The sequence below is a fragment of the Tursiops truncatus genome, chromosome 17 (assembly GCF_011762595.2).
Source record: "Tursiops truncatus isolate mTurTru1 chromosome 17, mTurTru1.mat.Y, whole genome shotgun sequence".
NCBI lineage: Eukaryota > Metazoa > Chordata > Mammalia > Artiodactyla > Delphinidae > Tursiops > Tursiops truncatus.
Genome location: NC_047050.1, coordinates 27,563,297 through 27,590,376, shown reverse-complemented (window position 1 = coordinate 27,590,376; position 27,080 = coordinate 27,563,297). Strand labels below are relative to the sequence as shown.

The following is a 27,080-nucleotide window of genomic DNA, read 5'->3' as shown; positions in this document are numbered from 1 at the left end:
ACTTGAAAATGCAATTTAGCAGGTTCATTAAATAAACTAATCTATACTCTGGGTTAAGAAAATTTCTAAAGCACAACTAAAATGTATAATGATGTAAAAATGCTATACTGGAAATGCAGGCCAAGTAAAGTCACCATATTCACTGCTACTTCAATTAAAATGCAATTCAATAATATTTTAACTGCAATGTTTATCAATATTTCTATTGCTTCCCCCCAAACAGGGATTACAAAGCTTCCAGTGTTGGCCAGGCCTACTCTCCTGTGGAGAAAAGAGAGCTACATTTGTTCACTGTACTTGTGACATACTTTTAATATAGGATGTACATTTTAGTAAAATGCTCAGTGTGTGTTGTGTTCTTTGTTGTAAATTCCTATAGGAAGTAATCCTTGTTCTCTGAATATTTTGATGTGTTGCTTCAAAGAAACATGACTCCTTTCTCACCATGGAATCAGGTTTTACCAATTTATTCTGTCACTGTGTTGGGAAGATATGCGGCATCAGAACTTAATTTTTAAAAAGTGATATTGTAATATACAAACAAAGCTAAATGGGCATTTCGTGTGAGAATATAATTTTAAATTTTAATGGAGTTGGGATGTTTGTTAATTTTCACTGGGCAAAGTAGAGCTTACCAGAAATAAAAAGAAGGAAGACTGGGTATTGTCCTAAAGCATAAAAACATAACAAGATAAGGATGGGAAGGGGTCAGCTTTCTGGGATTGCAGGATGAGATGTAGGGGCTCTTCTAAATGCAGAAGGAAGTAGGTGAAAGGCAGCCTGTGAAGGAGACACAAGCATTGTCTTTATCATCCGAATCCTGTCTATAGCAAATCAAAGAAAATAGTCCAACAAAAATTGCCATACAATAGAATTAAATAGAATCCAAATCTCCAAGGTCAGTTAAAAGCTTAAAATTTCTTCCGTCCTCTTGGTTTTTTGTTCTTCCACTCCCAGAATTACATTCCCTTTCCTTTTCTGTAATGGTCCTTCATTTTCCCTAATATTGTTAGAATACTGTTTTTCCCATAATGTTTACAGGTCAAATAGCTAATGATTTATAATGAAGTCAAACACATAATTCTCCCTTCCCTAAGGTCTATTTTAAAATAAAAACTTTAAAAGACCTACTTTCAATCAGTAAATAACATAAATGTAGTCAGATTTTAATAAAAGCAACAAACTGAGGACGTTTGAGGGTCTATTTTATTGAATAAACATTTCTACTTTTCATGTCCCCATTTCTTGTTTGGAATTTTGTTTTCTTTAATAATATCATTATCATTATTTCATGTATAATTTCATTATCAAGCAAAAGCTAAAAACTGGTAAACAATTTTAATATTGATTTACTTGATAAAAATAGACATACCTTGTCTCTAGAAAGAATAAGGATATTAGTTATTTTAATAAGTTGCTTTTTGGACAAAGGCAACTTAAAGTTATACTGACATATAAAATGAATATAATTTTGAATTCTTGTTTTTACTAAAAGTTTATTATTATTAAACTTCAACAATAATAAAGCAACCTTTACATGTATTTTCAGAAAAAATACATGGAAAGAAAACAACTACCAATCTCTCACCCTAAAACAACTACTGTCATTCTCTATTTTTTTTCCCACAAGCATCCATATTTTGCACATAACTGAAAACATAATATATGTACAGTCATGTATTCTGGCTAATTCTCTTTGATTTATGTTAAGAACGTTTCTCAAGTTTGCTAAATGGTCTTCCTAATGTTTATTTTAATTGCTGTGGTGCATTTTCTCAAGTAGATACACCACAGACTAGTAAATCATTTCTTGATTGATGGAGTTTTGACTTGATGCCTATTTTTCACTGTCAACCAATGTGATTTTAAAATTTGTGAAAAAAAATTGAAAATGTAATATTTGCATATTACACTGAACACTAAAATTTCATTTAGATAAATAGTAATTTAAGAAGCAGTAATTACCTGTTTTCTTCTAAATTTCCCTCATAAAAAAGAGTTTTTCATTTTCTTTATTTATGAACCCAAACTTACAGTCCCTACGTGGTTAAATGCTAACCAAACAATGTAGTCTAGACTTAGGGTTAAATAACTGACCTGCCCAGAGCCAAATTCTGACAACAAATTCAGGGCCGTGTTCTCACTGGGGTCTTTTAGCAGATAAATGAAGATCATTAACTCTAGGACCAGAGAAGATTTCCAGCTCTGTCTTGATTCAACCTTGCACCCTTCTGTCTTCAGCATGCTTAACTTCTGGTAAAAATAGTCTATAAAACCAAATTAAGGTGACTATTCATTTTTAAGAAAGGATATATTTGAAATCCACATGAATGATTCTAGCCTATTAGTATATCTCTTTTCTATACTGTTTGAAGTACTCAAAATTCTGTTTATAATTTCTACCTTGACTTCAAATAAGCTTTTGGTTACAACTGAATCCGAAAATACTTTTTAAAGGCACACTACACTTGAGATCAGTCAATGAGTAATTCTCATTTCTGTTTTTTCTCCCTAAACTTTTCCAAGATTTTCAGTGAAGCCACCCCTGCCAACAACCCATCCCACATCAGGCTCCATCCCCAATCTTGTACAAATGCTTCTTGAACATGCTTTTAAAGGACTTTCTGAAATTGTCAATGATCTTTTTTTGGCAATATTTTGATCTTAACTTAATCTTTATATTTTGTATAATTTTTCTATCTTTTATATCTTGTATAGAGTTTTGGGTAATTAAAAAGTGAATGTAATTAAATAGCAATGGTGAGGTTATAAATCAATAAAATGATTCTCCTATTTAATTATTACAATTCTGTAATGTGTATGTTGTTAAGCCATTTTGCCCATGAAGGAAACCTGTGAAAAAATGATGAGATGACTCCCCCAAGTTTAACCAGTCAACACATGAACACCGAGGCCTGAAACTTGCTTCTAACTCCAAATCGCACCCTTTGTCAACTGGGCCATGCTACGGTTTCCAAATGTTTTAAGTGGAATCCCATTCTATCAGATGGTAATTTAAATTTGCACAGTGAAATAGACGTTGCTTCTTGCTAATATGTTTTTCCAGTATTCATGAATATATACTGTGCTCTATAATCAATGATCTGAGACAAGTGCAACTTGACAGAGTTTTTTTCATTAACTTCAACTCTGGTAGCTTGTCTTATGTTAATTTACACAAGGTCAAAATGGATCCAGATCTGAACAATACAGATTTTGAATCACTGATATATATATATATATATATATATATATATATAAAAAATATGGAAAAGCAGCTCTGGCATTTCTTTTTCTCTGTCAATACACGTTTATTCATTACTGGAGGTTATAAATGGCTCAGTGCCTTTCCTGATACTATTGAAAAAAGGTTGGATTAAAACTGCTAATGTCTCAGAAATTGAAAACATTCCTCAGGGGTGTTCAATATAATTTTAGGTATACTCCTCCTTTCACTTTACTTGGAAGAGTATATATATTTATGTTTCATTTTAATAACATGTGATGTTTTTCATGTAGAGTCACACTTGACATTTTAAAAGACAATGTCACTGAATGCTGTAAATTATTGGGCAATTCTTTGTGTAATACAAAAAATGAAAGTTTAGAATAACCACTCAATTCTATTATTTAGTGATACTCTTCATGATCCCTGAAACCATGGATAGACACTAAATTAGTTTTTGGAAAAATTACTGCTGGATAAATGTACCAAAACAATTACATTAAGATGGAACTTTGTGTAGAGAAGTTTTCTAAGCTGAAACAGTTTAAGGGTTGAAAATCCCCAATTACATTAGAATTCCCAAAACTGGCAGAAATAGGCTAACAATAGGATGTAAATCAATGTCAGTTATTAAGGTATTATCTCTCAGCTTATGTGAGACATTCAGTCACATCTGGGGTTGGGAGTCTGCAAACCACATTTCTGTGGGGTCCAGCTGGCTCCTTGCTAGGCTCAGCCAATTAAGGACCTGAGAAGGAGACTGGAAGAGGAAGAGAGAACTTGACCCTTCCTGCTTTGCTTCCTGTTTTTGTTTTGGGTCCCTTTTCTTGTCAGCGTTACTCTAGCCTTGTTTCTTAACCCTGGCAGCAAAAAATCATTCCAGTAGTAGCAACTGAATCCAGTTTGAGTAATTTTGCAACATTTGCAGAACAGTCTTCACACTTCCTCAGAGATCCTGGCACCAGTTGGTATTGCCCCCTTAGAGGTCTGGGTTCCAGCCCCACGGGTTCCCCCTCTGGGCTCAGATACAGCAGCAGCAGCTAAGCAGAACCTCCTACTCACATTGTGAGTTGTGCAAATCCCCTTTTCTACAGTGATATTTGATAATCCCATCTTTTCCTCTGTTTCCCCAACCCTAGAGGTGGTAGCTGCTTCCTGTAGTTTGCTAACTCCATCATACCACTGTGGGTTTTATTGTTGCTGTTTATTTGTTTTTGCCTTTTCAGTTCCTTAATACATAGTTAGAAAATTTTTACAAACAATTCTCCTTGTTCAACATAACTGTATGATTTCCATTTTCCTGACAGAAAACCAAGCAGCATGGAGTTAATGGAAATAACTGAATGGTCTCTCTCTGCAGATAAGAGTGTGCAGCTGCAACTAGAATGTTCTGGGGGGGAGTAGGAGGAGGGAAAACAATTCAAACAGAATGATCCAGAGGTGTCACGATGGACTATTATGGAAGGACAACTGAGCAACCAGTGTATTGCTCTGTCATAGGGACACTGCTACATGAATAACAGTATAAGAAACATATTCTCCATCACTGTTAATGGTTACCGTTAATGGTTACTAGTAGCTAACATGGATTAAGCACAAAAAACATACCAGGCATAATGCAGGTCATGAAAATGTGTTACTTCATTTAATCCTTAGAACAATCTTATGAGGTAGGCATTAAATTCATGCTCACTTCATAGATGAGACAATAGTTTTTGTGGTATTAAATAAGTTGCCCAAGTTTGCACCACTAGTAAAAAGAGAAAAGAAATTAACCATAACTACAAGCAGAGAGTAACTAAGGAGGAATTAGTGTGGATAAAACTGTTAGCACTGACTTGGTAAGCTATTTCTCTTCTCCAGCCTCTCCACTCTGTTTTCCTTTCCTGGGGATCTATGTTCACAGGGAACTCCTGACTACCTCTACTAGTGGCAGATGCTTCTGTCTTTCTTAGCCAAGTGAAAAAATGAAACATAAACTAATGAGGGCACAGACTGCTCAGAGAGTCTGTTAGCAATACACCCATACTGATCTTTGAACACTTATAAACCAAACAGATTTTATATAAGACAAATAAATGATTTTGGAAATTGTTCAGAGTTAGCTTTTTTGTGTAGTGGAGTGTCATCTGAAAGCTTCAGGCTCTGTAATTATTTGCTGATTAAGGCTCTTGCTCTTTTGCATGTAAAATCTGCCTATCTGCCTATCTATCATCTGTCTAATCTATCTAATGATTTTTATTGATAAAATGCAAATGCAGATATTGGCTTCATTTTAAAAATGAAAAACTGAAAACCTACCTAGTTGCCCAAAGTTACAGGTTAATTACCAGAACTTGGGTCTCCTACCATCTACTTCATTTTAGGTAGAAATTCTTTCAATGTGGAAGGAAATCACATGATAGAAAATACTTAAGAGATTACAATGCAAAAACATTTTCATATTAACAGATTAAAAGACAATGTATATTAATTGAAAACTTTATTCATAGCAATGAAGACAGTGTTCTGCATCCTGAAACATAAAAGCATATCAGAAAATGTTTTTACATTTGTCAAAAACTAAAATTTACATTTGTCAAAAACTAAAATTTTTAAATAAAGGATATCTAAATATTATCTTTCGTAGTAACTGGGATTATTTTAATGCTGTCAGATCTTCACATCATTAGGACAAGTTATTATAAGCTATTTAATATTTAAAATAAAATATTATATTTTATAGAAATTATAAAAATTATTTGAGAAAACCATCCTTAAAAATTCATGTTTGGTCCTAAAGGGTTGACTAGAGAAATCATTTGCTTAACTCAGTAGTTTGAACATAGTGGTGATAAAGGTATGGTTGTGGATCTAATTTCCATGCAGATAAGCTTATTTCCTGTTATGTAAAACCATAGACTGACATTGCTCCTCTTCTGTTTTGCGTATCCACACAGTTGGTTGTTGAGTATAAATGGAGACCTAGTTTATGATTGTAGTTCTCCCACTAATTAACTATGTGACCTTGGAGAAAACAAAATGTCTCTAAATCTAAGGAGATGAATTAATCACAAAAATTGAGTATCCACTATGTGTGAGACTTGATGATAGTCCCTGAGGATACAATAAGCAAAACTGAGCATCTTCCCTGCCCTTTTGGAGGAAGGAAGGACATAAATCAAATACTGTTGTTGCAGAGAGAAATATAGCAATAAAAACCAGGAACAGTGCTGTGAAGGAATAGTAACAGGTGCTGAGAGGGGAACAGAGGAACCTCATTTAGTCTGAGAGAGGTGTTCATGCTGAGATCTGAAGGATGAAGTCAAGTTAACTGACGGTGGAGTGAGGTATGAGAAGGAGCAATCAGAAGAAGGTCCCCAGGCAGGAAGGAACACCGTGTTCTTGTGGAACTGAAAAAGGACCCTCGTGGCTGGAGCAGAGAGAGCAAGACCCTTACAAGGGATTATGAAGTTTCTTCCCTATTTAAAATGTCTATTCTGTTTTTCTCTGTTTGCATTTTTATGCCTTGGAATTTTTGTTTGTTTGTTTGAATGTATTTATTTACAATTAAAGCCTTAAACAATATTTACCTCATTTTGTGTGTGTGTGGTCCAATGATCTATCTACACACAGTCAGTCCTTGTTTTGCATATCTCTAATATCTCAATTACCAATGCTTAGTTAAATAACACCAGTCCCCCAACAGCACAAAACAAATTTCAGTTACCCCATATATATTAACTGTGAGTAATTTCGTAAAGTCCAAGCTTTGCTGCTAGTTTTTCAGTCCACAAATCAATAAGTAAATGACAGATGCTCATGATGATCAGTGGCCAATCACATCACCTCTTTCAAAGTCTGTCAGTGATTTGTCCCTGTGCATCTGTTAGTTCACACAAGGATAGCAAATGTGTAGTTGTATTGTTTCCTTGTCTGCTGGTGATAAATCCATGTGGCATTTTATAAAAATGGATAATCAAAAGAAGGGATTGGTGCAGCAAAGAGTTGAAAAGTAACACTGGAAATAAAATTAAATGTAAATGGAATTAGAGGAGAAATAGCTGACTATAGGGCTGTGGACACTCTTGTATTCAAGAGACTCTAGAGATGGAGGCAGAGGAACTTAGTAAAATAAAACATATTCTTTTATTCCAAATATATATATTACATCCGATATGTTTATATGAATTTTAAGTAGTATGCTCCCCAGAAAGCCCTAAGGATTGATTTGCACAGCCTAAAAATGGCCCTGAGTGCCAAAAATTCCTTCAAAATCCACAAAGCTATTTGATATACAGTTTACCTGAAAAAAAAAAATTCCCACAAGGTATCATAAATTGACTTCCTTAAACACAGTGCCCACAGATGAAGCAAAATAGTGGTTTAAGCCAGAGATAAATGCATTCCTTTACATAAAATTACATCTAAAAGGAAAATATCAGAAATTAAAGATGTTATATTAAAATATGCTATTGTAAGTTGAAATTAAAACATATTGACATAAATGAGAAAGTGGTTGTGATGTGCTGGAAGGGGACAAAGATGTCCCAGAGGAAGTGACACTTGGCAAAAGAACCACATACTGAGGGAAGTCTCAGAGGTAGTTCACAACATTAATAAAATGTCAAAGCTGATCCAGTCTTGGGAGTATGACAATTCACCAAGGAATAAAAGAGGTGCTTTCTCCATATTATAATAAAAGAAGAAGGCAAGTGCTGTTCAAATTACTTTCGATAAGTCTTTTTTTACAAAGAAATGAAGCAAACTAATTCTCAGTATTTTTACATTACAGTGTTAAAATTTTAAATTAGTGTACTAAATAGCTATTAGTTTCACTGTATTTTCCTATACGTATGAAGAGGGAATTTAAATATATGTATACATGTGTAAATATGTATATTTATAACATAAAAGAGTTTTTAATGTTTTGACAAAAAATTGTTAAAGGTCATGGAAAAATCCTATTTCCCCCCATTGATTATTAACATCACTCTGCATGGTTTTCTTTTATGGTCACACACTGCTATGCAAAGCAAGAATTGTCCTTAATTTTTACTGAATCTATGTGTTGTATGAAAGCAGATGTATTTTAGAAGGTTGTACTCATTTTCTGAATTTATAAATCTCTCAGTCTTGAAGAATTCCAAGTCACCTACACATCTAGAAAATAATATGGGTTAATTCAATCTTTAGAATATCATCCAAACATTAGAAACCAAATTTTAGGCTTAAGCACCTCTGAATTCTGAAAGTCCAAGATCTACTATATTTCAGTAAGTACAATCAAAATAGAAAAATCTGGCTATCTTATATTTTATTGGGACTTTTTTTTACTATAAAATATTATTTAAATGTATTAATCAATAATACCTGTGAATGAAATGTACAGAACAGTTAAAACATAATTTAAGTCAAAGGGAAAGAAGGATGAGAAATTTACATACCTATTGTAGAAATCATCTCTGTAGTAATCATAGTCAAAGACATAACCACTAAGGAGGGAAACAAAAAATTATTTGTTGACAACAGCAATTTTGGTATTAATTTATAATGTAATAGCAATACATTTGTTACTTTTAAATATTTATTTTTCAATGTAATTATGTATCCAAAGGGCTTTACAAGATAATGTCTAATTGGATATAATGCCGTATCAAACTCATTATATGTTTGACAATGAAAAGACTGATAATGGATTGAGTGGTTTGGAATGGAAGCTGAGAGCAGAAAGCAAAATTAATTTTTTAATACTTGAACTACTTGTAGGACCACTTTTTTTACCCCAGACAAGATATAATATAGCTATCCTTTTTTCCTAAGGTATGTATACTGAGGCTAAATGAACATTAAACAAATGGTATTGAAATAACATAAATGAAAGGGTTTAATGATGCATTCATTGTTAGAAAAGTAAATAGAAATGTAGTTTCCTCAGAAATCCAGCATTTCCTTTTGATTCTAAAAACTTGTGATTCAATACTTTATAGAGAGAAAAATTAAAAAAAAAACACTTTGAGTCTTACCAACAATAACAATAATTTAGGGCATTTAAATAGGAATTAATACATACATTTTAGTGATAAGATTATTAACAAGCTCCTTAAAGGAATGTAAAAAAAATTTCCCCCATCCACTTGTACAATTGTTGTTTACAAAGCACTTTATATGAATTATTTCCTTTTAATTTTAAGTCCTCACAACAACTCTGTTGGATACTATAACTGGAAAAAAACTAATGTGCACGGGACCTAAGGGGCTATCTCAAATTTTTATCACTAGTAAGTGACAGAGCTGAAGCTTCAGAGAAAGACTTCTGAATCCATGTCTGGAGCTATTTTTTATGACACCATGCAACCCTCCCTAGCTTGGAAGAAATTTAATCTCGTGATGAATGGAGTATCTCTACTGCAGGGGACTAATCATTTAAAATGTTTATTCATTTGTTATTGTTGTAATATATATATATATATAACATAAAATTTACCTTTCTAAGCTTTCTGTAGTCAATATTTAATGCCAAAATTCAGTGGCATTAAGTACATTCACAATGTTGTGCAAACATCACCATTAACCATTTCCAAAATTTTTTATCATCCCAAACTGAAACTCTGTATCCATTCAACAATACTTCTCCATTCCCTCCTTCCCCTGGCCCCGCCCACCAAGCCCCAGTGACTGCTCCTGTTGCTATGAATTTCCCTATTCTAGGTACCTCATATACGTGGAATCATACAATATTTGTCCTTTTTTTGTTTGGCTTATCTTACTTAGCATAATATTTCAAGGTTTATCGATGTTGTAACATATCATAATTCCATTTTTTTATAACTAAATAATACTTCATTGTATATATATACTTTTTGTTTACCTATTCATCCATTAATAGACATCTGTGTTGTTTCCACCTCTTGGCTGTTGTGAATAGTGCTACTATGAACATCGGTGCACAAGCATTTGTTAGAGTTCCTGCTTTCATCCCCTTTGGGTATATGCCTAAAAAGAGTATTGCTGGGTCATGTGGCAATTCTGTGTTTAACCACTGTACAACAGGCAAGTCATTTTATATTCCCCAGATGGTCAACTTAATGGTCCTTTACTTTCTAACTATTCTTATGTTAGGAAAAGTGAAAGAACATATTGAGTAGGGCTTGCTATTTCTGGTTTTCCGGATAAGTGTATGTATTTGTCCTGACACTTGTTACATATGGCAGGGTGGAGAAAACCTGCTATAGCATACATAGCCCATCAGAGAGGGTTGGTTTCACCTCCAACCAGTCTAATGGAACACAATGACTTTGAACGCAAGTTCTGAAGTGCAAAGTGAAGACCTATTCCATGTGAGTGTCTGATGGAAGACCAAGCATTGTCTAGCCAGAGCAGTGCTGCTGTATATCTACCTCTGCAAACAAAGGAAGAAAATGAGACCACTGCTGAAGCAGTAAGAGCAAAAGTAACCCTTTTTGTCCCACAGTCACAGATTGTTTAAGTCGTAATGTTTAATACTTTAGTTGATATTGCCGGTGTTAGACTCAACTATGATGTTGTGTTGAGGGATTTTAAAGAAAACTTACTGGCTAGCACCAAATCCAAGGTATAAATTTCACCTCAAAAGTTTCCTGAAATAGCAGTACATATAATTTTCATTGTGATTTGGTTTCTTCTGCAGATAAGGGATATGATGACACTTTATCCAAACTTTTGTTTGGAAGTCTCAAGTTTAAGGTTATGCTACTTTCATACACATTTGTCATGAGTCATCATTGTTGTACCTTATGGCTGATTATTTTTAAGAACATGTTGGTAGATCTCCACAGCTTATTTATCTTACAACTGAAAGTTCGTACACTTTGACCAGCCCCATTTCTTTCAACTCCAGCTCCAGCCAACTACCATTTTACTGTTTCTATGGGTTTTGCTTTTCAGATTCCACATATAAGTGATACCATGCAGGATTTGTCTTTCTCTGACTTAATTCACTTAGCATAATGCCCTCAAGGTCTATCATGTTTTCACAGATGGCAAGATTTCCTTCTTTCTCATGGCTGAATAATATTTCATTGAATATACATACCACATCTTTATCCATTCATTTGATGACAGATACTTAAGAAACGATCATTTTGTGGTATGACGGACATGTTAACTAACTCTATGGTGGTAATCATTTTGCAATATATAAGTGTGTCAAATTAACATCTTGTATACCTTATGCTTACACAATATGTCAATTATACCTCAATAAAGCTGGGGGGAAAAAGAATATGTTTGTTAAATACAAATGTACGTATAATAATATTCATATTTGGATAACACAAATGAAGTTTCCAACAACCAAAGCAAAGAAAAAAAAGATAATCAAAACAATATATCATTTTAAGAATTTTGTTGAGACTTTGTTTATGAAACATGATGCCTGGGGAAGGAAACATTCTAGTTATTGAAACATTATTCTTGATGCTTTTCCATACATAATCTGATTTAACCTTAACAGTAGTCTATAAGATGTAGAGTGTTATCCTAATTTTACAGGACACTGAGGTCTAGATATATTAAATATCCTAAATAACACAGATAAGTATTCTAGTACAGCATAGTCATTCATATGCTCATTTGCCAAAACTTGAGTAAGGACCTATATGTCAGGAACTGTAAGAGGCACTTGCATTTAGAAGTGAAATTATTCTGTCTTTGTTCAATCTCACAGTCTAGCGGTGATCAAGATGGCCTTAATATCCTGCCCAGCTTGCCTAAACTATAGATTTCTTCCTGAATATAGTCCTCTGACCTCTCTTTGCTTAAGCATTTACTTCAGAAAACTTGTAATTGTATTGATAAATTCTCTGACATTTTGACATGTAAATATTCTCCCAGCCTCTTGCCTTGTCTTTCTTAAGGACCTGGGAACTATCTTAGAAATTAAATAATAACAGTCATAATAATGATAATAATTAAATAATGTTGAGAAGTTACTGATTCTAATACATTAATTTGATATTAACCTAAGCATCAGACATGGTGATAGACATTTTAGATGCATTAAATAGCTATTGCTTGATAGGACAGTAATTTCCACACAGTGCTAATTCTCAGTATTTTCAGATGTGACCAGATAGAGAGAGAATAGTGGCTAAAGTGTTTTACCTTTTTTTCTGAAACTCTTTTAAAATACTTTATAACTTCAGAGAGTGGAGTTTAATAGCAAGAAGAAAATATGAACTATTATTAATGTGGATGACAGTGATGATTCTACTCACGTCTTATACCTTTAAGAAATACTTCAATAATTTACCAGCCTTCTGGAAATTGAAAAGTGCATGAGAAAAAAAAAATATTTTTATTTTTCTCAGTCTATGCTTAACTTATCTTGTCCAATCTGCTTATTTTTTGTTCAACCTGACTGCTAAGGCATATTTACAAGAACAAGTTACAGCTAAGCATCCTAAATTGATCTCCAAGTCCCACTTTCTGCCATCATAAACTCAATTTTACTTGTCAAGTTAAAACTGAAATAAAATGCACAAACAAATCTGTATAATCTTGGCAAGGCTGCTTTTGTCTTAATGGTTTGGATTTTAGCAGAAATGCCATGGCTGTAGTTGGCTCAGGTCATAAGCTGTAAAATCAAGCTGGATTTCCAGGGAAGAGGAAGAGATTCAAGGAGATGAGTCACCACGGGACAAGTCTGATTCATGCCTGCTGTGCTTTCCTCAGTATCTTTCCCGCCCTCAGTTCTTTTTTTTTTTTTGTCTTTTTTTTTTCCTCCTGCAGATTCTCTCTCTCTCTTAAAAATCTCTTCTTTTTTCTTTCTGTGTCAATCTCTATTTGAAGTTAGATGTCAAAAAATGGCATTTCCAGGAGTCATATTCAGCATTACAAGGTATTTTATGTATCCTGAATTGTATTGGTAGGAAAAACTTGTCTTTCACATTAAAAAAGATCCCCATTCCCCGCTATAAACCAAGAGTGGTGCTGTTATGCTCATGAGTTAATATATTTTGGCTTTTAAAGGAGGAACTTTTGCAACTTTCTCTGTGGTAGTTTTCTGTGACAATCTGGTTCTTAGGCCATTGAAATAAAAATGATAATAAATTAGATGTTTAAGGCATTGTCCAGGAGGAAGCTAATTCCTGTAAGTGTCTTTTTGCCCTTTGGGGGCATGGTCAGTGCTAAAGGGCAAGTAATTGACTTTTTAGAAAACTGAAACACTAGTTTTGAATGTTTAACACAAAGAGTCTATATTTGAAATTTTAAATCTTGAACACATTTACAACTTTTATTCTACTTTACAATGTATCTATATTCTATTTGCTCAGATTCCTTCAAACTTTAATGGGAAATAGGAAGTGGTAAAGTGATTGTGTAGAGCTGCACATTCACACTCTTTTTTTTTAACATCTTTATTGGAGTATAATTGCTTTACATTTTTGTGTTAGTTTCTGTATAACAAAGTGAATCAGGTATACGTATACATATATCCCCATATGCCCTCCCTCTTGCGTCTCCCTTCACCCTCCCTATCCCACCCCTCTAGGTGATCACAAATCACCGAGCTGGTCTCCCTGTGCTATGCAGCTGCTTCCCACTACCTATCAATTTTACATTTGGTAGGGTATATATGTCAAATCTACTCTCTCACTGTGTCACTACTTACACTTCCCTCTCCCCGTGTCCTCAGGCCCATTCTCTACATCTGTGTCTTTACTCCTGTCCTGCCCCTATGTTCTTTGGAACCATTATTTTTTGTAGATTCCATATATATGTGTTAGCATATGGTATTTGTTTTTCTTTTACGGACTTACTTCACTCTGTATGACAGACTCTAGGTCCATCCATCTCACTACAAATAACTCAATTTCATTTCTTCTTATGGGTGAGTAATATTGCATTGTATATATGTGTCACATCTTCTTTATCCATTCATCTGTTGATGGACACTTAATTTGCTTCTATGTCCTGGCAATTGTGAATAGATCTGCAATGAATATTGTGGTACATGATTCTTTTTGAATTATGGTTTTCTCAGAGTATATGCCCAGTAGTGGGATTGCTGGGTCATATGGTAGTTCTATTTTTAGTTTTTTAAGGAAAATCCATACAGTTGTCCACAGTGGCTTTATCAATTTACATTCCCACTAACAGTGCAAGAGGGTTCCCTTTTCTCCACACCCTCTCCAGCATTTACTGTTTGTAGATTTTTCGATGATACCCATTCTTACTGGTGTGAGGTGATACCTCATTTTAGTTTTGATTTACATTTCTCTAATGATTAGTGATGCTGAACATCCTTTCATGTGTTTGTTGGCAATCTGTATACCTTCTTTGGAGAAATGTCTAGATCTTCTGCCAATTTTTAGAATGGGCTGTTTGTTCTTTTGATATTGAGCTGCATAAGCTGCTCGTATATTTTAGAGTCTAATCCTTTGTCAGTTGCTTCATTTGCAAATATATTCTCCAGTGTGAGGGTTGTCTTTTCATCTTGTTTATGGTTTCCTTTGTTGTGCAAAAGCTTTTAAGTTTCATTAGGTCCCATTTGTTTATTTTTGTTTTTATTTCCATTTCTCTAGGAGGTAGTCCAGAAAGGATCTTGCTGTGATTTATGTCATAGAGTGTTCTGCCTATGTTTTCCTCTAAGAGTTTTACAGTGTCTGGCCTTACATTTAGGTCTTTAATCTATTTTGAGCTTATTTTTGTATATGGTGTTTGGGAGTGTTCTAATTTCATTCTTTTCCATGTAGCTGTCCAGTTTTCCCAGGACGACTTATTGAAGAGGCTGTCTTTTCTCCATTGTACACTCTTGCCTCCTTTAACAAAAATAAGATGACCATATGTGCGTGGGTTTATCTCTGGGTTTTCTATCTGTTTCAATTGATCTATATTTCTGTTTTTGTGCCAGTACCATACTGTCTTGATTACTGTGGCTTTGTAGTGTAGTCTGAAGTCAGGGAGACTGATTCCTCCAGCTCCGTTTTTCTCTCTCAAGATTGCTTTGGCTATTCGGGGTCTTTTGTGTTTCCACAAATTGTGATTTTTTTTTGTTCTCATTCTGTGAAAAATGCCAATGGTAGTTTGATAGGGATTGCATTGAATCTGTAGATTGCTTTGGGTAGTTTTCTCATTTTCACAATGTTGATTCTTCCAATCCAAGAACATGGTATATCTCTCCATCTGTTGGTATCATCTTTAATTTCCTTCATCAGTGTCTTAGAGTTTTCTGCATACAGGTCTTTTATATCTCTAGGTAGGTTTACTCCTAGGTATTTTTTGTTGTTGTTGCAATAGTAAATTGGAGTGTTTCCTTAATTTCTTTTTCAGATTTTTCATCATTAGTGTATAGGAATGCAAGAGATTTCTGTGCATTAATTTTGTGTCCTGCTACTTTACCAAATTCATTGATTAGCTCTAGTAGTACTCTGGTAGCATCTTTAGGATTCTCTATGTATAGTATCTTGTCATCTGTGAACAATGACAGTTTTACTTCTTCTTTTCCAGTTTGGATTCCTTTTATTTCCTTTTGCTTTCTGATTGCTGTGGCTAAAACTTTGAAAATGATGTTGAATAATAGTGGTGAGAGTGGCAACCTTGTCTTATTCCTGACCTTAGTGGAAATGGTTTCAGTTTTTCAACATTGAGAATGATGTTGGCTGTGGTTTGTCATATATGGCCTTTATTATGTTGAGGTAAGTTCCTTTCCTGCCTTATTTCTGGATGGTTTTTATAATAAATGGGTCTTGAAATTTGTCAAAAGCTTTCTCTCCATCGATTGAGATGATCATATGGTTTTTCTCCATCAGTTTGTTAATATGGTGTATCACATTGATTGATTTGCATATATTGAAGAATCCTTGCATTCCTGGGATAAACCCCACTTGATCATGTTGTATGATCCTCTTAATGTGCTGTTGGATTCTGTTTGCTAGTATTTTTTTGAGGATTTTTCATCTATGTTCATCAGTGATATTGGCCTGCAGTTTTATTTTTTGTGTGACATCTTTGTCTGGTTCTGGTAACAGGGTGATGATGGCCTCATAGAATGAGTTTGGGAGTGTTCCAAAATATGTGGGTGCTATATTATGGAAGAGTTTAAGAAGGATAGGTGTTACGTTTTCTGTAAATGTTTGATGGAATTCACCTGTAAATGCATCTGGTCCTGGGCTTTGGGTTCTTTGAAGACTTTTAATCACAGTTTCCATTTCAGTGCTTGTGATTGGCCTGTTTAAATTCTCTATTTCTTCCTGGTTCAGTCTCAGAAGGCTGTGACTTTCTAAGAATTTGTCCATTTCTTCCAGGTTGTCCATTTTATTGGCATAGAGTTGCTTGTAGTAATCTCTGATGATCCTTAATATTTCTGCAGTGTCAGTTGTTACTTCTCCTTTTTCATTTCTAATTCTGTTGATTTGAATCTTCTCCCTTTTTTTCTTGATGAGTCTGGCTAATGCTTTATCATTTTTTTTTTATCTTCTCAAAGAACCAGCTTTAATTTTATTGATCTTTCTATCACTTCCTTCATTTCCTTTTCATTTATTTCTGATCTGATCTTTATGATTTCTTTCCTACTGTTGAATTTGGGGTTTGTTTTTCTTTCTCTAATTTCTTTATGTGTAAGGTTAGGTTGTTTGTTTGAGATTTTTCTTTTTAATTGAGGTAGGGTAGTATTCCTATAAACTTCCCTCTTAAAACTGCTTTTGCTGCATCCCATAGTTTTGGGTCATTGTGTTTTCATTGTCATTTGTTTCTAGGTATTTTTTGATTTCCTCTGATTTCTTCAGAGATCTCTTGGTTATTTAGTAGTGTGTTGTTTAGCCTCCATGTGTATCTATTTTTTTTACAGTTTTTTTCCTGTAATTGTTATGTATTCTCATAGTGTTGTGGTCAGAAAAGAGTCTTGATACTATTTCAATTTTCTTATATTTACCAGAGCTTCATTTTGACCCAAGATATGATCTATCCTAGAGAATGTTCCATGAGCTCTTGAGAAGAAAGTGTATTCTGTTGTTTTTGGATGGAATGTCCTATAAATATCAATTAAGTCCATTTTGTTTAATGCATCATTTAAAGCTTGTGTTTCCTTATTTATTTTTATTTCAGATGATTTATCGACTGTTGAAAATGAGGTTTTAAAGTCCCCTACTATTATTGTGTTACTGTTGATTTCTCCTCTTATGGTTGTTAGCATTTTCCTAATGTATTGAGGTACTCCTATGTTGGGTGCATAAATATTTACAATTGTTATTTCTTCTTCTTGGATTGATGCCTCGATCATGATGTAGTGTCCTTCATTGTCTCTTGTCTTTATTTTAAAGTCTATTTTGTCTGTTATGATAATTCCTACTCCAGCTTTCTTTTAATTTCCATTTGCATGGAATATCTTTTTCTATTCCCTCATTTTCAGTCTGTATGTTTCCCTATGTCTGAAGTGAGTCTCCTGTAGACAGCATATATACGGGTTTGTTTTTGTATCCACTCAGCCTGTCTATGTCTTTTGGTTGGAACATTTAATCCATTTATGTTTAAGGTAATCATCAATATGTACGTTCCTATTATCACTTTCTTAATTGTTTTATGTTTGTTATTGTAGTTCTTTTCCTTCTCTTGTGTTTCCGGCCTAGAGAAGTTCCTTAGCATTTGTTGTAAAGCTGGTTTGGGGGTGCTGAATTCTCTTAGCTCTTGCTTGTCTGTAAAGGTTTTAATTTCTCTTTTGAATGTGAATGAGATCCTTGCTGGTTAAAGTAATCTTGGTTGTAGTTTTTCCCCCTTCATCACTTTAAATATGTCCTGCCACTCCCTTCTGACTTGCAGAGTTTCTGCTGAAAGACCAGCTGTTAACCTTATGGGGATTCCCTTGTATGTTATTTGTTGCTTTTCCCTTGCTGTTTTTAATATTTTTTCTTTTGTATTTAATCTTTCATAGTTTGATTAATATTTGTCTTGGCATGTTTCTCCTTGGATTTATCCTGTATCGGACTCTCTGTGCTTCCTGGACTTGACTGACTATTTCATTTCTCATGTTAGGGAAGTTTTCAATTATCATCTCTTCAAATATTTTCTCAGTCCCTTTTATTTTCTCTTCTTCTTCTGGGTCCCTGATAATTCGAATGTTTGTGTATTTAATGTTGTCCCAGAGGTCTCTGAGACTGTCCTCAATTCTTTTCATTCTTTTTTATTTATTCTGCTCTTCAGTAGTTATTCCCCCTATTTTTTTAACATCTTTATTGGGGTATAATTGCTTTACAATGGTGTTTTAATTTCTGCTTTATAACAAAGTGAATCAGTTATACATATACATATGTTCCCATATCTCTCTCCTCTTGCATCTCCTTCCCTCCCACCCTCCCTATCCCACCCCTATTTCCCCTATTTTATCTTCCAAGTCACTTATCCATTCTTCTACCTCAGCTATTTCTTGTGGACAATTTTTAATTTCATTTATTTCATTGTTCATCATTGTTTGTTTGCTCTTTAGGTTTTCTAGCTCCTTCTTAAACATTTCTTGTATTTTCTCCATTCTATTTCCAAGATTTTGCATCATCTTTACTATCATTACTCTGAATTCTTTTTCAGGAAGACTGCTTATTTCCTCTTCATGTGTTTGGTCTGGTGAGTTTTTCCTTGTTCTTCCATCTGCTGTGTGTTTCTGTTTTCTCATTTTGCTTAACTTACTGTGTTTGGGGTCTCCTTTTCACAGGCTTCAGGTTCATAATTCCCATTGTTTTTGGTGTCTGCCCCCAGTAGGTAAAGTTGTTTCAGTGGGTTGTGTTGGCTTCCTTGTGGAAGGAAGGCTGGTGAATGAGGCTGGATCTTGTCTTTCTGGTGGGTAGGACCCCACCTGCTTGTGTGTTTTGGGGTATCTGTGAACTTACTATGACTTTAGGCAGCCTCTCTGCTAATGGATGGGGATGTGTTCCTGTCTTGCTAGTTGTTTGGCATGGGGCAACCAGCACTGGAGTTTGCTGATTGTTGAGTGGAGGTGTGTCTTAGCCTTGAGACAGAGATCTCTGGGGGAGCTCTTGCTGATTGATATTATGTGGGGCTGGGAGGTCTCTGGTGGTCTAATGTCTTGAACCTGGCTCTTCCACCTCAGAGGCTCAGTCCTGACACCCGGCCAGAGCACCAAGATGCTGTCAGCCACATGGCTCAGAAGAAAATGGAGAAAAAGGAAGAAAGAAAGAAAGAAAGAAAGAAAGAAAGAAGGAAAGAAAGAAAGAAGGAAAGAAAGAAAGTTATTAAAATAAAAAATAATATTATTAAAGTAAGAAAATTAAAAAGTAATTAAAGGAAAGAGAAGAGACCAACCAAACCTATAAGGAAATTCACCAATGATAAGAAGTGCTAAATACTAAATTAAGATAAAAATAATAATCAGAAACTAGTCAGTCGCATACAGCACAACCCTGGTCTATAGTTTCTCCCAAAGTCCACTGCCTCAATTTTGGGATGATTCTTTGTCTATTCATGTATTCCACAGATGCAGTGTACATCAAGTTGATTGTGGAGATTTAATCCACCGCTCCTGTGGCTGCTGGGAAAAATTTCCCTTTCTCTTCTTTGTTTGCACAGCGCCCAGGTTTCAGCTTTGGATTTGGCCCCACCTCTTCATATAGGTCACCCTCTGGAGTCTGCTCTTCACCCAGACAGGAGGGGATTGAAGCAACGGCTGATTAGGGGGCTCTGGCTCACTCAGGCCTGGGGAGAGAGGGGTACAGAATGCAGGGCGAGTCTGTGGAGGAAGAGGCCAGCATGATATTGCAACAACCTGGGGCACACCATGTGTTCTCCCCAGGAAGTTGTCCCTGGATCACGGAACCCTGGCAGTGGCATGCTGCACAGTCTCCTGTTGTGGGGGAGGTGTGGACTGTGAGCTGTGCTTGCACATAGGATTCTTCATGGCTGCAGCAGCAGCCTTAGCATCTCATGCCCGTCTCTGGTGTCCACGGTGGTAGCCACAGCTTGTGCACATCTCTGAAGCTCATTTAGGCGGTGTTCTGAATCTCCTCTCCTCGTGCATGCTGATACAATGGTCTCTTGCCTCTTAGGCAGTTTCAGACTTCTTCCTGGACTCCCTCTTGGTTAGCTGTGGTGCACTAGCCCCCTTCAGGCTGTGTTCACACAGCCAACCCATCCTCTCCCTGGAATCTGACCTCCAAAGCTGGAGCCTCAGCTCTCAGCCCCCACCTGCTCTGGCAGGTGAGCAGACAATCCTCTCAGGCTGGTGAGTGCTGGTCGCCACCAATCCTCTGTGCGGGAATCTCTCTGCTTTGCCCTCTGCACCACTGTTGCTGCACTCTACTCTATGTCTCTGAAGCTTCCCCTGCTCTGCCCACCCTCCCATTTCCACCAGTGAAGGGGCTTCCTAGTGTGTGGAAACTTTTCCTCCTTCACAGCTCCCTCCCTGTGGTGCTGGCCCTGTCCCTATTCTTTTGTCTCTTTTTTTCTTTTTTCTTTTGCACTACCCAGGTAAATTACACTGTTTTTCATTACTGGAGGTTAAATGAGACCTAGTAACTTTCCAGGAATTTCATTTAAACTTTTTAAATAATAGAAGAAGAAATCACAACTCATTGGGTTTTGCAGTATATATGGTCCATTTTATATAATCCCTTTTGAATTCATAAAACCAGCTTTATTTGAGTAAACTAATACACAGAAGTATTTATTTTAATTTTCTATCACAGAACATCATTAAAATATAATCTGAAGAATATTAATAAATTTCCTAGCACAAGGAGGGAACATTTTTAATGGTTTCTTAACAGACATCCTACCAATAATGATTGGAACCTTCTCAATTACTATATCTTGATCCCTAAATTAGATTGAATGATCAGTTATTGAATGCTTATTGTAAGGAAAATACTGGGAGTTGTGAATAATAATATATCAGTAGAACGTGGCTTCTAACCTCAAGCTTTAAGGGATTAGGCAAATACAAACTAGTTTAAGGGACTAGACAAATACATATATGACATAATTCAAAGCCAAATTTGTTATATGCCAAAATACAAATAAACTATTATGAGAGCTTATAGGCAGAAGAAATAGGATGTGGTTGGGACAAGGAATCAAACAAGGTTTCTTTAAAGAGATGACATTTTAATGTTTGAAAAAAGATGTAGGGATTTGAGAAGTAAATGTTCAAAAGTAGTCCTTCTAGATGGTCAAGATTTAGTGGTAGAAAAATGTGGGACAAGTATGGAGAACAGTGCTTTACGAAGTTTATTCTCTCTCTTTAGCATAGCTATTCTTCAGAATACCTATTGAAGTTGTGAATGCAGAAATTATAATGCAAGATAGCTGAATTTCCAGAGCATACTTCTCTACAGTTGAGGTTCCCAGTGAATCAAATTTTCCTCAGAGATACCTACAGGATTCTACTTCTAACTTGTCATAAACTTTGATGCGGGTTTCCGACTGTCAGAGTATATACAGTTGAACAGATTTATGAACTTTGCTAAGCTGTATGTGGACAAAAAATTTGTCCATTTTCATTTTAGGGAATACAAATAAATCTGTATATTTACTTTGGATAGTGTGTGTGTGTGTGTGTGTGTGTGTGTGTGTAGTGGATACACATATACACATGGATTCAAAATGCAAAAATAAATGGAATAAGCTAGTAAATCTAAATCGCATTGACAAAATACCCAATTGACTACCAACGATTTTGGAATGGGGGAGGAACCCAAGGATTATGGCACATTCATAGAATTCCTGGCTAACTGTGAACCAGGACCTAAAAGCTTAGAAAGAAGGAGTGACTAAGAAGTTCAAAGATTAAAACAATCAACCCAGTACATTTAAGAGTTCTGGTCTGTTAGTTGTTGTGAGTCAAGCTTACTGTCTCACACATTTAAAGGATGATTTCTTTAATTGAAGCATGTATGTAGACTGAATTCTGGGGACAAGAAAGAGGACGGAAAAAGAGAGAAATATTTTTTCTCTCTTCTGGCTAACACAGGGATTCTGATTTTGGAAGTATCACTTTAAATGGGTTATGCTTGTTACTCTTCTCTATGCTGTGTTCCCTAGGAAGGATATTCACACATATAATTCCAAAATTGTGTTTACACAATTCTTTTTACAGAATATAAAAAATAAACAAATAAGAACAACAAAAAATCCTCCAGTGACTCCCCATGGTCTCCGAGGTAATGTTCAGACTCTTCGACATTCAGCACTCTCCACATGCTGCTCCTTCTTCTGACATTCTTTAACAATTCCTTCAATTACTCTTTTAATTACTCAGCCTTTCCAAACACCTATTCTCTGGGGTGGCACAGAATAGCTCCTTGCTCTCAGACACAGATATTCTTGTATCTCTACACAGTTTTCTGCATTAGCCCAACTGGTTGCTCAACAGAAATTTCCTGTTATGGGGCTTAGCTCAAGCTCTCCATCTGTCAACACACGTATCTTCTTTCTGTTGGGTATGATTCCATTCTTAGGGCATAACTCAAGCCCTACATCTTCCCCAATTAAAAGTTTGTGAAGTTAGACTAAAGTCCACTTACTGTGCTATTCCTTGATTATAGTTTTTTGAATTTACATCTGACTCATGCTTGTCAGCTCTCTGTTTTTCCTGTCACATAGCTAATCTATATAGATTTATTTCTGTTAGCCTTTCCTTTCACAAACCAATCTCTCTGTTCCATTCATCATTCCTATCTTCCTTCTTTGAACTTACTCTAATTTATCTGAATTTTTTGGCCCTGAAATTTTCACAATAAAATATTCTAGGAGGACTCATGTCAATATCTTGTAACATATTACACATCTTTTTGTTTTAGCTGAATTTATTCACAAATGTGCAGGTTTCATTCTTAGAGCTTCTTATTCATACTTCCATCTGAACATATTTATATTGTTATTGACAATTCATGAGTCTATCTGACTAGATTGTGAGCTGTGAAAAACCAGGGTGTTTGTAGTCACCCAGTAGATATTTTTTTAACTGAATATCAGACTTCTGTGGAACTTTTCACTACAGTATTTATTGTTATTACTTTTTGTAAGGAAACAAAATGTCTATATTAGAATTTTTAAACACCAGAAGATTAATATTAGAATGTGTACACAATTATAATTGGGTTAGATCATGTTGGGTTAGAGCTTTCTGCCAATAAATATCAATTTATTGCCGGTTAGCTCTAAATCCACCTTCTTTTTACTCTTGCTTTGTGAGCTGGATCTTGTAAACATTGTTCCTTTGGCAACTGGCACCATGTTAGGGTTTGTCAGTAGAGAGTGCTTGGAGGAAAACTGAAAGGCATTGAAGAAAAAGGGGTTTCTTTTTTGTGGTTCCCATGTGTTTTTCTCTTTGCTTCTCTGGCACAGCTGTCAGCACCATACAGGACACCCTCTGAAGCTCAACTGGCACCCCAGCAGGAGGATGCCTTCTCATTATCCCCAGTCCACCAACACCCCAACAAACTCCTGTGACTTCCAATAGGCTGCAGCCAGCCCCCCTCCAAATGGGATGTGAATCTCAGCCTAGGAGATAGAGGCTCTTCTAGTTTTTTCCTTCTTTATATACTCTCCTTCAGCCATAGTGATAGTAGTTGTTCCCTACATTTTCTATTCTCATATACTTTTGCAGTCTCTTTTACCTTTTTTAAGTAGGTAACCATATTTTACTAGTTCATAATTATTCATATTACATTTGCCTTGTTAAAATTACTGGTGAGGTTTCTGTCTCTTGTCTCCTAGTTGGACTTTAACCAAGACAATCCAGTTTAGGCATTCTTGGATTCTACATGTTTAAGAATGACCATATGTAATTGATAAACCTTTAGCCAGACTTATTAAGAAAAAAAGGGAGAGGGCTCAAATCAATAAAATTAAAAATGAAAAAGGAGAATTTACAACTGACACTGTAGAAATACAAAGGATCATAAGGGACTACCTACAAAAAACTATATGCCAATAAAATGGACAACCTAGAAGAAATGGACAAATTCTTAGAACAGTACAACCTTCCAAGACTGAACCAGGAAAAATAGAAAATATGAATGAACCAATCACATGTACTGAAATTGAAACGGTGATTTAAAAACTTCCAACAAAGTCCAGGACCAGACAGCTTCACAGGTGAATTCTGTCAAACATTTAGAGAAGAGTTAACCCCTATCCTTCTGAAACTCTTTCAAAAAATTGCAGAGGAAGGAACTCTCCTAAGCTCATTCTATGAAGTCACCACCATCCTGATAACAAAACCAGACAAAGATACCACAAAAAAAGAATATTACAGGCCAATATCACTGATGAACAGAGATGCAGAAATCGTCAACAAAATACTAGCAAACAGAATCCAACAACACATTAAAAGGATCATGTGGGATGATCAAGTGGGATTTATCCAGGGGGTGCAAGGATTCTTCAATATACACAAATCAATCAATGTGATACACCACATTAACAAACTGAAGAATAAAAACCATATGATCATCTCAATAAATGCAGAAAAACTTTTGAGAAAATTCAACACCCATTTATGATAAAAACTCTTCAAAAAGTGGGCATAGAGGTAATCAACCTCTAGATAATAGGGGTCATAGATGATAAACCCACAGCAAACATCATCCTCAATGGTGAAAAACTGAAGGCCTCCTCTAAGATCAGGAAAAAGACAAGGATGTCCACCCTCACCACTATTACTCAACATAGTTTTGGAAGTACTAACCATGCTATCAGACAAGACAAAGAAATAAAAAGAATCCAAATTGGAAAAGAAGAAGTAACATAGTGACTGCTTGCAGATGACATGATACTCTAAATAGACAATCCTAAAGATGTTACCAGAAAACTGCTAGAGCTCACCAATGAATTTGGTAAAGTTGCAGGATAGAAAATTAATACACAGAAATTGCTTGCATTCCTATACACTAACAATGAAAAATAAGAAAACAGAATTAAGGAAACAATCCTATTCACCACTGCATCAAAAGAATAAAATACCTAGAAATAAACCTACTTAGGGAGGCAAAAGACCTTTATTCAGAAAACTATATGACACTGATGAAAGAAATCGAACATGACACAAACAGATGGAAAGATATACCATGTTCTTGGATTTGAAGTATCGATATTGTCAAAATGACTATACTACCTAAGGCAATCTACAGAGTCTATGCAATCTCTGTCAAATTACCAATGGCATTTTCCACAAAACTAGAACAAAAAATTTTAAAATTTGTATGAAAACACAAAAGACCCTGAATAGCCAAAGCAATCCTGAGAAAGAAAAATGGAACTGGAAGAATCAGCCTCCTTGACTTCAGACTCTACCACAAAGCTACAGTCATCAAAACAGTATGGTACTGCACAAAAATGGCAATATAGATCAATGGAAGAGGATAGAAAGTACAGAGATAAACCCATGCACCTATGGTCATCTAAGACAAATGAGGCAAGAATATACAATGGAGAAAAGACACTCTCTTCATAAGTAGTGCTTGGAAAAATGGACAGCTACAAATAAAAGAATGAAATTGGAACATTCTCTAACACCATACACAAAAATAAACTTAAAATGGATCAAAGACCCAAATGTAAGGCTAGACACTATAAAACTCCTAGAGGAAAACAGAGAGAACACTCCTTGACATAAATTGCAGCAAGATCTTTTTTGATCCACATTCTAGAGCAATGAAAATAAAAACAAAACAAAAAAAACTGGGACCTAATTAAACTGAAAAGTTTTTCACAGCAAAGGAAACCATAAACAAAATGAAAAGACAGCCCTCAGAATGGGAGAAAGTATTTGCAAATGAAGCAACTGACAAGGGATTAAGTTCCAAAATGTACAAACAGCTCATGCAGCTCTGTATCAAAAAAACAAACAACCCAATCAAAAAATGGGCAGAAGATCTAGATAGACATTTCTCCAAAGAAGACATACAGATGGCCAAAAAGCACATGAAAAGATGCTCAACATCGCTATCAGAGAAATTCAAATCAAAACTACAATGAGGTATCACCTGACACTGGGCAGAATGGCCATCATCAAAAGTCTACAAACAATGAATGCTCGAGAGAGTGTGGGGAAAAGGGAACCTTCCTACTTTGTTGGCAGGAATGTAAATTGGTACAACCACTATAGAGAACATTATGGAGGTTTCTTAAAAAATAAAAATAAAACTACCATGTGATCCAGCAATCCCACTCCTGGGCATATATCCAGAGAGAACCATAATTTGAAAAGATACATGTACCCCAATGTTCATTGCAACATTACTTATAATATCCAGGGCATGGAAGCAACCTAAATGTCCATAGACAGAGGAATGGACAAAGAAGATGTGGTAACATATATAATGGAATATTATTCAGCCATAAAAAAGAATGAAATAATGCCATTTGCAACAATGTGGATGGACATAGAGATTATCATACTAAGTGAAGTAAGTCAGTCAGAGAAAGACAAATACCATATGATAGCACTCATATGTGGAATCCAATTAAAAATGATACAAATGAACTTATTTGCAGAACAGAAACAGACTCACAGATTTTGAAAACAAACCTATGATTACCAAAGAGGAAAGGTGGTGGGGGAGGGATAAATTAGGAGTTTGGGATTAACACACACACACTACTGTGTATAAAATAGATAACTAACAAGGACCTACTGTAAGCACAGGGAACTCTACTCAATATTCTGTAATAACCTATATGGGTAAAAAATCTGAAAAAATAAGGATATATGTATATGTATAATTGAATCAATTTGCTGTACACCTGAAACTAACACAGCATTGTGAATCAACTAATCTCCAATAAAATTAAAAAAAAAGAATGCTCACATGTGATACATAGTGAAAGGTTAGATGTTGTTTATTTGTAAGTGAATCTTTTTTCATAACTTGTACAGTTGATATTT

At 35.2% G+C, this 27,080-nt stretch overlaps 1 protein-coding gene across 1 annotated transcript in view; it reads right to left on the bottom strand.

Annotated features, from left to right (window-relative positions):
- Positions 1-27,080, bottom strand: part of RALYL (RALY RNA binding protein like) — a 450,880-nt gene that overhangs the window by 52,167 nt on the left and 371,633 nt on the right. Inside the window, exon 4 of the mRNA XM_019926336.3 lies at positions 8,653-8,700. Within this exon, the coding sequence (XP_019781895.2) occupies positions 8,653-8,700 (48 nt within the window). The remainder of the gene's footprint in view (positions 1-8,652; positions 8,701-27,080) is intronic.